Genomic DNA, 12,917 nt, shown 5'->3' on the forward strand with positions numbered 1-12,917 from the left:
TTTCATAATCTCTCAAAGCGCTTAACGCAACACGCTTTCGCCGAAACGCTGCAAAACTATTTTTCTTTTTTTTAGACAAAAAGCAATTTCATGGCATTGATAGCGGAAGTGGGGGTAATTAGCCTAATTGAACGCCAACAGTTTCATTCATTATACTATTGTGCAACTTATTTATTTTTACCGCACACCCCTTATTATCCCGAATTAGCGAGAGCGGCTAGATTCAAGTCCAGCAGAACCTTAGAAACCCATGAGATTTTGGGAGGCGACACTTCCGGGCGTCAAATCTCCCTCTGGCAGATGCATTTCGGGTTCTGAAAAACCGAGCCCTGAACTAGCAAGCTGCATTAAACCTCGTGGGCATTTTTTGAGAAAAACCCACACAACGGTCGCCTCTAGGCTAGACTTCTGCAATTCGCAACACCATGGAGGGCCCACGTCTCGCCCGTTCTACACCTGTGCTAGTTACCTGTCGAATTCTGGATCAGGCTTAAGGTCTTGGTGATTACCTTCAAGGCCATACACGGTCTGGGCCCAGCGTGCCTTAGGGCCTGCCTCTCTGCGTCCGCCCCTTGAAGAGCGTTGCACTCCGCCACCTCCAACCGGCTAGGGATCCCTGGCCCGAAAGAAGTCCATTTGACCTCAACAAGGGCCAGGGCCTTTTCATTCCTGGCCCCCACCTGGTGGAACGAGCTCCCAGAGGAGATCAGGGCCCTGCCCGAACTTCCACAAAAGGAAGCGCCTCCACCAGGCATTTGGTTGAGGTCGAACATAAGTAAACAACATCTACTGGACACCTTCGAACCTCCCTCCCTTGAGCCCATACGACGGTTCTGACCAACCAGGGGCTTGTTAAATTGTTTACCCTGTTAGAATGCTGTTTTCTAAGTTTATTGTTATTATAATTATTGTGAGCCGTCGTTCGTTCCAATCACCGAGTTTTGACGTACTGTTCTTGTTTACGTCCTAGGTGAACCGCCCTAGAGCCTAGGGAGGGTGGCATACAAATGTAATAAATAAATAATTTTGGAAACTCAGTGAACTCGGGACATCACCCTCCCCCCCCCCCCGGAGTTAGGAAGTGTACAATGCATTCCTCCATTATCTCTGATATTAGTATGGGGAGGGATGGGGTATTTTTCTCCTTGCCGCCATGTTGGTATTAATGTTTTAATGGGGTTTTTAATGGGTTTTAATGGGGTTAAGATTACTGCCACCTGCCTCGAGCCTTCCGGAAGAGGCGGGAAATAAATCAAAATATAATAATAATAATGATGATGATGATGATGATGATGATGATGATGTAAACTAAAAATGAGCAGGAAACAACGCCACACTGAGACCAGCAGGGCCGAGAACAAATTTAGTGCTGTATTGGGAGGGGAGAAGGGGGGAGGGACTCACCTGTTGTGAACTGGCCCTTGAGCTTCTGGAAGACGGGATCCTGAGCCGTCGCCTGGGCCCTCCTGGCCAGGGACTCCGAAGCGGCGCTGGAGAACATGGTGGAGACGTTGGAGACGTTCTCCAGGCCGACCCCGAAGGTGCTGACCAGTTTCTTGACAAAGTTCAGCGTGTGGGGGGTGATCTTGGCGTCGGAAACCGCCCCGCTTTTCTCGAAGGCCACCGAGTAGCACTTGGCCAGGCCCTGCTGGAGCTGCCGCAGGACCTAGCAACAAGAAGAGAGGGCGTGTGGGAATCAAAAGGGTACGAGCGTGTGAAATACATCTCTCCGGGGGCCCCAGCCGCTCTCAGCACAAAATGGCTGCCGAGGGAGGCGGTGCCAACCGCAAATGATCCAGCTGTTTGTCCTGCCGGGCAAAAGTTCCAGCCGCTTCCCGAGAACACTTTGTGGGTGCCAGGAATGGTCGGTGGGAGACACGTGGCCCACAGGTCCCCGACTGGGGATCCTTGCTACACAGCCATGTAGCACAGTTTTGCACGGCGACCCACCTGACCGTGTAAAACTAATCCCGCATCTGGGGATATAAGAGGGGGACTAATCACAAAATCCGGCAGATATCCTTGGACCAACACTGATTTCTAGAACTCATTGGGATGAGTCACCAATTAGAAGAAGAAGAAGAAGAAGAAGAAGAAGAGGAGGAGGAGGAAGAGGAGGAAGAGGAGGAGGAAGAAGATGATGAAGAAGAGGAGGAGGAGGAGGAAAAGGAGGAGGAAGAGGAGGAAGATGAAGAAGAAGAAGAAGAGGAGGAGGAGGAAAAGAAGGAGGAAGAGGAGGAAGACGAAGAAGAAGGAGAAGAAGAAGAAGAAGAGAAGAAGAGAAATAGGAGGAGGAGGAAGATGAAGAGGAAGAAGAAGAGGAGGAGAAGGAGGAGGAGGAAGAAGATGGAGAAGAAGAAGAAGAATTGGTTCTTATATGCTGCTTTTCTCTATCCGAAGGAGACTCAAAGCGGCTTACTGGTTCAGCCGACTGGTTATTTGGAATTTTTCCATTGATTGGGTGGGTTCTACTGAGTTTTTGTCGCATACCTGCAACGGGCCAGCATGATAACCCCCATATAATATTAAGCCAAATGGGCTCATGACGTTTCATCCATTCCTCTGGAGTGAGTATTGAGCTTTTTTCATTGCATCTCTGTTGGTTTGCACAGCATCTGCTGGGTTATGCTCGTGCCCGAGGGGAAAGCCTCAAGACCGGGAGAAAGAAGGGTGGGCACTTGGAACACTTATTGTTGTGACGAAACGTACCTCCTCGTGCCAGTTCTCTCTGAACCACACCATCTGGTCGACGATCCCCTCCAGAGAGGAAAGCAGCGTCGGGTGCAGTTCCCGCTGCATGTGCATGATCCGGCTGCAACGCCACATCGGAGCGGTGGCCCTGATTGGCCCAGGGTCGGAGGAGGAATGGGATTGGTTCCCCACCGAGCTCGGCTGCTGCTGCCCGGAATCTGGAAGGAGAAGGGGGACGAAGGCCCGGAACGGAATCGTTAATACGGCAGGAGCGTTCCGCGGCCTTAAAAACGAGATGAAACTTGGCCGAGAAATTATGAAACCGACCCACGGCGCTGACGGCAAAAGCTACTGTTGTAACCGTGCCCAAAACCTTTTGTTACAGATTATCATTTCTGCTAAGCCAGGAAGCAACACTATGAGAATCATAGAATCATAGAGTTGGAAGGGGTCACACAGGTCATCTAGTCCAGGGGTAGTCAAACCTGTGGTCCTCCAGATGTTCATGGAGTACAATTCCCATGAGCCCCTGCCAGCAAGACTACCCAACCCCCTGCTCAATGCAGGATCAGCCCTAAGCATCCTAAAGCATCCAAGAAAAGTGTGTCTCCAACCTTTGCTTGAAGACTGCCAGTGAGGGGGAGCTCACCACCTCCTTAGGCAGCCCATTCCACTGCTGAACTACCCTGACTGTGCAATTCCAGCCTCGGGGCCCTGTTCCAGAAGACCCTAGCCTTGGGGCCCTGTTGCTGGCTGTCCAGAGGAGCTGGTTGGCCATTGTGCTGAACTACATTGACCTTTGGTCTGATGCAACAGTTCTCAGGGGACCGGCCCAAGGTCACCCAACTGGTTGCACGTGGAGGAGGGCTGGGGAATCAAACCTGGCTCGCTAGATCAGAAGCCACCATTCTGAGCCACGGCGGCCAATAAATACACGATCCCAGCGGCCAAGGAGTTTGACGACCGGCCACGGAGCGCGTTCCGCGGCGGCGTTCCGCACTCACCACTTTTGTAGCGCTCCCTCTGCTCGATCTTCAGCGTTAAGTAGAGGGTCCGGATCGGGAAGTAAACCGCCTGGGGATAGACGCGGCCCACCTGTTTTGCGACCAAAGACACGGGGAGACCCAATGATTTCGAGGACTGCGCTGCGATCCAACCCAACTTCCCCGCTTGTTCTAGGCTGGCCAAATCAAGCTCCTTTAGCAATGACATACGGCAAGTTAAACGGTGGGGGTGGTGGGGATGGGGAGGCCGGTTTTGCCCTTGCCGTTTCGGAAGGAGAAGCCGGCAAGGGCTCTATCGGGTTACTCGGTGAGTGAAGCATCTGCATAATGCAAGAGCCGGAGAAAGGCAAAAAGTCCTGCTTATGCAGATAAAAGAAGGGAGAGCGGCCCCAGAAAGAGATTCTGCGGCGTTGAAATGAGACCACAATTCCCAAAGAACTGTGTGCTGTTTGCCAGACGGGCCTCTCATGGTATAACTGGATGCCACGTAATGGCTAGACGGGGAGAAGTCGAGCAGGAATAGCCACTTAATGTAAAGGGATCCCACTTTCGACGAGCTGAGGTTTCGTGACTCCTACAGGGAGAGCGAGGCCAGCCAAAGAGGCCCTGCCGCTCCGTTTCGGCCTCAAATCTATAAGCGTCGGGGTCTCTTCAATGAAGGGGGCTATACAGCTGACCGCATCCCACAAGAGGCAAAAGGGATGATTGAGAGCCAAGGAAGCAGATGGGTTAAGCGAATGTAGGCGTGCGGCCAGGGGCTCTGAGTAGTATGCACTGCAAAATTAGAGATGTTATGCTGGATGAAAATACGGGCGTTTATGTTAAAAGAAGGTTCGAGCCAGCACAAGGCCTCACGATTAGCCTCACGGGTAAAATTAATCCGACAACTGACGAATGAGAAGCCATGATGGTGGAAGGAAGGAAGGAAGGAAGGAAGGAAGGAAGGAAGGAAGGAAGGAAGGAAGGAAGGAAGGAAGGAAGGAAGGAAGGAAGGAAGGAAGGAAGGAAGGAAGGAAGGAAGGAAGGAAGGGGCATGGGGGGAGGGAGAGGCAGGGGGAAGGGAAAGAGGGAGGGAGGGCGGGAGGAGGGGGAGGGAGGGATGAGGAAGGGAGGGAGAGAGAGAGGGAGGGAGGGAGTGGGAAGAAGGGGCAGGGGGAGGGAGCGGGGAGGGAGGGAAGGAGGGAGGGGCAGGGGGAAGGGAAAGAGGGAGGGAGGAAGGAGGGAGGGATGAGGGAGGGGCAGGGAGAGGGAGAGGGAGAGAGGGAGGGAGGGAGGAGAAGGGAGGTAGAGAGGGAGTGGGAGGAAGGGGCAGGGGGAGGGAGCGGGGAGGGAGGGAAGGAGGGAGAGGCAGAGGGGAGGGAGGAAAGGAAGGAAGGAACGGAGGGAGGGAGGGAGGGCGGGAAGAAGGAAGGAGGGTGGGAGGAAGGGATGGAAAAAAAAGAAAGAGACAACTCAGTAAAATTCAAAAGCCTACTTAATGGCAGCGATAAATTAACCCAAACTGGTGATGGCAGCCTCTGAGATTACCGCCCAGGTGCCCAGTGACAGCTTTCCAAGCAACTCAATCAGAGTTAACTGCCCGCTTCTTCCTGCCTCTTCCGAGCTGAAGCTTCTGTCTGGCTAATTTATGTCGCCGCCCTCGTCAGCTGAGCCTCTGACAGATGCTGCCGTGACGCTGCAGGCGGCCCCGGCCCCCCAGCTCGGAAAGCAATTCCTTTTGTCTTTGCACATCACCTGCTGGCTGGTCCTTCGAACTGGAGATGCCGGGGATTGAACCCGGGATCTTCTGCCTGCCAAGGAGCTGCTCTGAGGTCTTTCCCATCATCTACTGCCTGGTCCTTTTAACGGAGATGCCGGGGATTGGACCGGGGACCTCCTGCGTGCCGAGCAGAGGCTCCCCCTAGTGACCCACAGCCCCCCACTAAGCCTACTGTACGATCCCTTTGGGGAACGGCAGGGTAACAATAATCGAAAAAAACATAAATAAAATAATAAAATAAACGAATCACAGACAAGACGGGCATAATGTGCCTTTTGAGGAATTGAAAAGAATCCTGCCTTCTGTCTACCTTGGTGCAATGAACGCAACGCCCCCGGAAAACCTGAAGAACAACAAACTGGGGGGCAGGTCAGGTCAGGTCAGGTCAGGTCAGGTCAGGGCAGGGCAGGGCAGGGCAGGGCAGGGCAGGGCAGGGCAGGGCAGGGTAGGGCAGGGCAGGGCAAGTCAGGGCAGGTCAGGTCAGGTCAGGTCAGGGCAGGGCAGGGCAGGGCAGGGCAGGGCAGGGCAGGGCAGGGCAGGGCAGGGCAGGGCAGGGCAGGGCAGGGCAGGGTAGGGCAGGGCAGGGCAAGTCAGGGCAGGTCAGGTCAGGTCAGGTCAGGGCAGGGCAGGGCAGGGCAGGGCAGGGCAAGTCAGGGCAGGGCAGGGCAGGGCAGGACAGGGCAAGTCAGGGCAGGGCAGGTCAGGGCAGGGCAGGGCAGGTCAGGTCAAGTCAGGGCAGGGCAGGGCAGGGCAGGGCAGGGCAGGGCAGGGCAGGGCAGGTCAGGTCAGGGCAGGGCAGGGCAGGGCAGGGCAGGGCAGGGCAGGGCAGGGCAGGGCAGGGCAGGGCAGGGCAGGGCAGGGCAGGGCAGGGCAGGGCAGGACAGGACAGGGCAAGTCAGGGCAGGTCAGGGCAGGGCAGGGCAAGTCAGGGCAGGGCAGGGCAGGGCAGGGCAGGGCAGGTCAGGTCAGGTCAGGGCAGGGCAAGTCAGGGCAAGTCAGGGCAAGTCAGGGCAGGGCAGGGCAGGGCAGGGCAGGGCAGGGCAGGGCAGGGCAGGGCAGGGCAGGGTGTGTGTGTCAGGCGCTGCACAACCAAGAGATCGTACCTGACTGATGAGGTTCAGGAGAAGTTTCCCCTCCGATCCCACCAGGCAGGTTAACAGCTGGGGGATCCAAGCCAGCCACTGGATGGGGGGAACCCCCACGCAGTATTTGTCGATGGCTTCGGCCAAGGTGTTCTTGTCATCGTCAAAACTCAGGAGCCAAAGGACCTAGACCAAAAGAGCAAGACTCAAAAACAGGAAGAAACGGGACGGGCTTCCCCTTCGACCTGCACGCGCGGCCCTCTGCGCACGCCCCGTGGCTCACCTTGGCCAAATACTTCCGCGACTTGCTCTCGTTCTGGTGCCGGCAAGCGTGCAGGTAGCAGGTGATGGCCGAGACGCCGAGGTGCAGCTGGCGTTCCTTCACGAAGATGTTCTCCAGGTAGTCCCCCCACATGGCCCAGGCCTTCACCAGGACGTCGTGCATCTGCACGGCGGCGGAGAAAGCTTTGTTGGCTTCTTCCGACCTGCGAGGGGCGAGAGGAGACGGGGCTCGTGATTTTGGAAAGGGAGCAACAGAACAAGGGGGAAGGGGGGGAGTGAGAAAACCATTCTTGGGGGAGTCTCGAAATGCCCCGCGGTAACACACCAACCTCCACCTGAACGTAGGGTGTAATCGAAACCGTAATAATGTCGGAAGCCATTTTGGTTTGTCCCGGGAGCGACAAGAGAAGCCGGGGTGCAATTCCCCTAGCAAGATCATTTAAATACGACTCAGAGGTCTGTCAAGGTCAGTCTGGTCTGTGCGGATTTGGGGCTGCTCTCAAGGGTATGGGGCAAGAGGTGTTTCACATCAGCTAGGACAGGGGTGGCCAAACTGTAGCTCTCCAGATGTCCATGGACTACAATTCCCATGAATCCAGGGGCTAGTACTTGAGTCTCCCTTAGACCCGCCCTCAGTGAAGATCAGGTAGCTTAAACCTGCTTAGAGTCCCCGGCCCCCAAAATAAAACCAGCCTTGGGCAGGGCCTTTTTGGCCTTCGCCCCTGTCTTGTGGAATGCACCCAATTCTGGAGGGCCTGCAAAACTGATCTTCTCCGCCACGCCTAGGGTTGAGGCCAGGCCATGAATCCAAGAAATACCAGCCTCCCCACGGCATACATCTTCCAAAGGAGACCCCTTTAAACCATGACACAGTTCTGTTAGAGCTCTCCTCAAGGAACAGCTCTGCCCGAGCTCTCTCGGCCCCGCCCACCTCCCCGAAGAGGAGAGGAAGGGGATTTGTAAGCCGCTTTGGGAAGTGAAAAGCAAGGGCATTAAAACCAAACTCTTCTTCTTCTTCTACTACTGCCTCATCCTCAACTGGAGATGCCAGGGATTGAACCGGGGGCCTTCTGCTTGCTGAGCCGAGCCTCGGCTCCTTTCTTGCTGGGGATGCTGGTGTGCCTTCCAGACAATACTCCCCGGGCCGGAGGGTAGGAAAGGGAGGAGGCATGAGGCACCTCACGGCGGAGTCTCCGTTTGACTTAAGTTTTGGAGTTTACAATTACGGCCTGCAGGGACGCAAATGGGGAGGAGGGGAGGGAACCTGATGGGCCCCGGAAGAAAACACGGCCAATGGAAAATAACCTTCTCTGTCAAATAGCTTATTAACCAGCTAATTAGCCGGGGTATTACTCAGCCTCGTTGTTTCTTCGCTCCCAGCTTCCTCACCCGTGCGCCTGGCACGGCTTATTACGGGAGGAGAAGGCTTATGAATGGGCTGTCTTGGTTACTGCTTTCTGCCCCGAACGGGATTTGTCTTCCGGACTTCCCTTTCTCCGACGCCCCGGCGGTTATCTGTCACCAGCGCCTGTGATGGACGCTTGCTGCCTCGCTAGCTGGCCGACCGTGACAAGAGACGGGGCCTGGCTGTGCAAATGACCTTCAGACCCGGCTGCGGAGAGGGCTGGGAAAGGCCTGGCATCAGAAAGGTTTGTTTGAACGTGAAAGGGGGCAACGCCACGTTGAATCGAAAAAAAGTTGGAGGCCCCTGGTGTAGATGATGATAAAGAGTTGGTTTCTAGACCCCACTTTCCACCGCTCTAAGGAGTTTCGAAGAGACTTGCAATCGCCTTCCTTTCCTCTCCCCGCAACACACGCCCTGAGAGAGCGCTGACAGAAGTGCTCTGTGAGAACGGCTCTATCCAGGCTGTGACTAGCCCAAGGTCCCCCAGCTGGCTGCCTCTGGAGGAGCGGGGAATCAAGCCCGGCTCAGCAGATTGGAAGCTGCCTATGTTAACCGCTACACTTGTACCCCACTTTATACTGCCCAAAGGAGTCTCAAAGTGGCCCATGACCACCTTCCTTTCTTCACAATCATATTCCACTCCCCAAAACAGACACCCTGTGAGGGAGGTGAGGCTGAGAGAGCCCTGAGATTACTGAAGAAGAAGAGTTGGTCGCTTTTCTCTACCCAAAGGAGTCTCAAAGCGGCTTATAACTTCCCTTCCTCTCCCCACAACAGGCACCCTGAGAGAGCTCTGACAGAACTGCCCTATGAGAACAGCTCTATCCAGGCTGTGACTAGCCCAAGGTCCCCCAGCTGGCTGCATCTGGAGGAGCGGGGAATCAAACCCGGCTCGCCAGATTAGAAGCTGCCTATCTTAACCCCTACACTTGTACCCCACTTTATACTGCCCAAAGGAGTCTCAAAGTGGCTTATAATCACCTTCCCTTCTTCACAATCGTCTTCCCTTCCTCTCCCCAAAACAGACACCTTGAGGAGGAAGTGAGACAGAGAGAGCTCTGAGAGAACTGGGGATGGCCCAAGGTCACCCGGCAGGCTGCAGGGGGAGGAGGAGCAGGACATCAAACCCGCTTCTCCAGATCAGAGGCCGCCACTGGCAACCGCAACACACAACTGTGCACAGTACTGTGCCAAATTCCACCACGACAGCCCGTTCTGTGACTGCCGTTTCGCACACCTTTCCGCGAGGTTTATCCGGCCTCTGGGTCACCATGCATGCACAATGCATCTCCCCCCAGATGCGCCCTCCCGCCTTGCCTCCCCCGTCCGTACTTGTTAATCTGAGCCAAAAACATCCCCTTGAGCGCGTAGAATTCTGCCGTCATCTCCTTGGTGAAATACTTCAGGTTGGTCGACTCAATCACCTCCAGGCCCTGGCAGAGGGAACGTTCCACGTTGAGATTGACACGAAACACAAGTCATGGGCAGGTTAAAAAGAAAAAGGAAAAAAAAAAAAGATTGTTTTTAGGATCGACATAGAACGAGAACTTTTCTAAAGACCGTTCCCTGCAGGATAGGTTTGATTGTTTTGGACTGAGGTCATATGCATGGCAGTCTGCATATGCTCTGTGAAACCGTGGTGTATTCTAACAAATTAAAGTAGCGCTCCGAACATGCTCGTTGGAATGAAGATTTGATCCTTTTTAACTAGGTATGAGTGAGATTTTTAAGCTGCGAACCGCCTCGCAGGGAGGGGAGGGCCTACGAATTAAACAAACCATACTATCTGTAGCAGCGGGCTCGCTGTTAATAATAATACGCTAAGGGCAAAGTGGGCGGAGAGTGGGCGTGGCCAGTCCAAGGCAAGGCCCAATCCCTTCCCTTCGGCCTCCAAAGCCCTCTCACCGCCTTTTGCTGCCCAAAGGGAAGCCGTTCAAAGCCCATTTTGAAAAAGGACTTTGATACTAGTTTAATAATAATAATAATAAAATAGGAATAATAAAAGGATTAAAGCGAATAACGAATCCCGCAGCGATACCTGCATGCACTCGTTCTTCCCCATCACGCCGGCCAGCTGCAGGTAGCACTTGACCTGCTGCCGGATCTTCTGGAAGCAGTCCACGATCGGCACAGTCGGGATGGTGTGGATGCGGCTCAGGATGTCCAGGGCCACGTTGACCAGCCCTTGCTTCCGGGCGATCTTGCCGTACTGGATGATGGCCGACGCCGAGGCGTGGACGCCCAGCATGGCGTTGTTGGAGCTGGGATCGTGCTGGGAGCTGTTCTCGTACGCGCCGACGATGGCTAGGAAGGAATCCGAGCAGAGAGAAGGCTGAGGATGAGGAGGGGGCCGTTATGATGTCCCCATGATAATAATAACGTAAGAGAAGCCATGTTGGATCAAGCCAGGGGCCCATCTGGTCCAACGCTCTGTGTCCAGCAGTGACCCAAACCCAGGTGCCCTCAGGAGGTCCACCAGCAGGACCACAACAACAGAAGGCCTCCAACTTTTGCCCCCCGCTCCAGTATCACTGCCCCAGACGTTAGAACATAAAAGAAGCCATGCGGGATCAAGCCCTGCAGGATCAAGCCCTGCAAGCCTTTCCAGTCCAAACAAACCTGGGCATGTATGAACTGGAACCCAAGCAGCCAGGGGTGGCCAGGGGCAGGGGCTCATGGGAATTGTAGTGCATGGACATCTGGAGAACCAGTTTGGCCAACCCTGCTAGTAGCCATATGTTTTGACTTACCTTCTCATCTCTACTCGCTTCGGCAGTGTGTGTCATGTGTAAGGGTGTGTGTGTGTGGTGGGGGATGGGCATCTTCCCAAAACAACATGTCGGGCCAAGCGGTTTTGTCGGGCCGACTATTACTCCCGTCCCTCCCACAAAGAGTGAAGCCTCCCACCAGCCTAAGGAGGCTTCCGCCAACACCACACACTTCCATCGGAGGAAGGCGGCCGGCGCCACGCCCTCGGTGTCTACCTTGGTAGTGATGCTGCCTCCACATGAAAATGCTGCTCCAGTGGGACAGGTCGTCGGACACGATGGGCAGCCGGTTCCGCCAGGTCTTCACCACCGTCTTCATGTCGTGGAGGCTGTTGTTCCGCCCCAGGTTGGCCGGCTGCAGCCCGGCGTTTATCTGGGCCGCCTCCTGCAGTTCGATGATCTGTTGCGCTGCCTAGGAGGGAGGACGGGGGTTAGGAATAGACCGCAGGCAAGGGAAGGAGACAACTGGGCAGGGGTTTTGTCCATCGCCGGATGTTCGTGGACCGCAATCTCTGGGCACATGTGCCTTCATTGGCTTGTTCTGGCCAGACTGGGGTGAATTTCCAGCCCAGAATGGCCCTGAATCCCGGACCGGGAGTAAGACTTCCCATGCATGCTGACTGTTCATTTGCTATCCCCTGCATTTTGTTAAGACTGGAGAGCTGATTCCCGCCTCCCTTCCGAGAATCGCGATGATGGAAGTTCATATGTAAGAAGCGGACAAGTCCAGTCTCCTCTGAGGAAGCTCTTAAGATGCAAAGTGGCAAATATTTGCAAACACTAGATATGCTAAACCTCTGGATTACTCCCTAGTCGGCAATGGCGAAAACAAAGCACACACTTCTGCGGGAGACGAAAGCAAACACGAGGCACTGTGGTTTCCTTCTCCAGCGATTGAAGAGGGTTCTCCTCTCTGACAGCACTGGGGATACATTCAGATGCTCTTGGGCAGCTTCTCCTGGTCTTCAGCGGCAAAGCTTGCCTGTACGGCCCCAGTACTCCACTGGCTCCCAATTTGGAAAGAACATAAGAGGAGCCCTGTTGGATCAGGCTGATGGCCCATCCAGTCCAACACTCTGTGTCACACAGTGGTCAAAACCAGGTTCCATCAGGAGGTCCACCAGCAGGGCCAGAACTCCAGAAACCTCCCGCTGTTACCCCCAAACACCAAGAAGACAGAGCACCCCTGCCCCAGACATAAGAACATAAGTCATGTTGGATCAGGCCAATGATCCATCCAGTCCAGCACTCTTTGTCACATAGCGGTCAAACCTGGAGGCCATCAGGAGGTCCACAAGTAGGGGCAGAACGCCAGAAGCCCTCTCTTTATTGGCCTTCTCCCAATCACAGGATCACAGGATCATAGAGTTGGAAGGGTCCATACAGGCCATCTAGTCCAACCCCCTGCTCAATGCAGGATCAGCCCTAAGCATCCAATCACCAAGAAGACAGAGCATCACTGCCCAAGACATAAGAACATAAGTCATGTTGGATCAAGCAAGGATCCATCCAGTCCATCACTCTGTGTCACACAGTGGCCAAAACCTGGGGGCCATCAGCAGGTCCCCCAGTAGGGCCAGAACTCCAGAAGCCCTCTCTCTCTTGCCCTCCCCCCAAACACCAAGAAGACAAAGCATCATTGCCCCAGATGTAAGAACGTACAAGAAGCCCTGTTGGATCAGGCCAACAGCCCATCCAATCCATCTCTCTGTGTCACACAGTGGCCAAAACCCAGGGACCATCATGAGGTCCACCAGCAAGTCCAGGACTCCAGCAACCTTCCTTTAATGCCTCCCACTGGTGACCCACAAGCTCCAAGAGTACACAGCATCCCTGACCCACACAAGACCATAAGACAAGCCGTGCTAGGTCAGGCAAATGGCCCATCCAGCCCAACATTCTGTGTCACTCAGTGGTCACAACAAT

The 12,917-nt window shown here is 54.7% G+C and overlaps 1 protein-coding gene across 11 annotated transcripts in view; it reads right to left on the reverse strand.

Moving 5' to 3' along the window:
- TRRAP (transformation/transcription domain associated protein) overlaps positions 1 to 12,917 on the reverse strand; it is a 98,239-nt gene that overhangs the window by 16,937 nt on the left and 68,385 nt on the right. For 7 of the 11 annotated variants that reach the window (XM_077317194.1, XM_077317189.1, XM_077317186.1 and 4 more), the window contains 9 exons: positions 11,208 to 11,403; positions 10,262 to 10,527; positions 9,556 to 9,656; positions 9,205 to 9,252; positions 6,820 to 7,021; positions 6,558 to 6,722; positions 3,696 to 3,786; positions 2,710 to 2,909; positions 1,405 to 1,666 (listed from right to left, as the gene is read on the reverse strand). In XM_077317194.1, coding sequence (XP_077173309.1) covers positions 1,405 to 1,666; positions 2,710 to 2,909; positions 3,696 to 3,786; positions 6,558 to 6,722; positions 6,820 to 7,021; positions 9,205 to 9,252; positions 9,556 to 9,656; positions 10,262 to 10,527; positions 11,208 to 11,403 — 1,531 coding nt within the window. The remainder of the gene's footprint in view (positions 1 to 1,404; positions 1,667 to 2,709; positions 2,910 to 3,695; positions 3,787 to 6,557; positions 6,723 to 6,819; positions 7,022 to 9,204; positions 9,253 to 9,555; positions 9,657 to 10,261; positions 10,528 to 11,207; positions 11,404 to 12,917) is intronic. The other 4 variants (XM_077317195.1, XM_077317196.1, XM_077317193.1 and 1 more) reach the window with 1 other exon arrangement.

Source organism: Paroedura picta, chromosome 17, assembly GCF_049243985.1.
Source record: "Paroedura picta isolate Pp20150507F chromosome 17, Ppicta_v3.0, whole genome shotgun sequence".
Classification (NCBI taxonomy): domain Eukaryota; kingdom Metazoa; phylum Chordata; class Lepidosauria; order Squamata; family Gekkonidae; genus Paroedura; species Paroedura picta.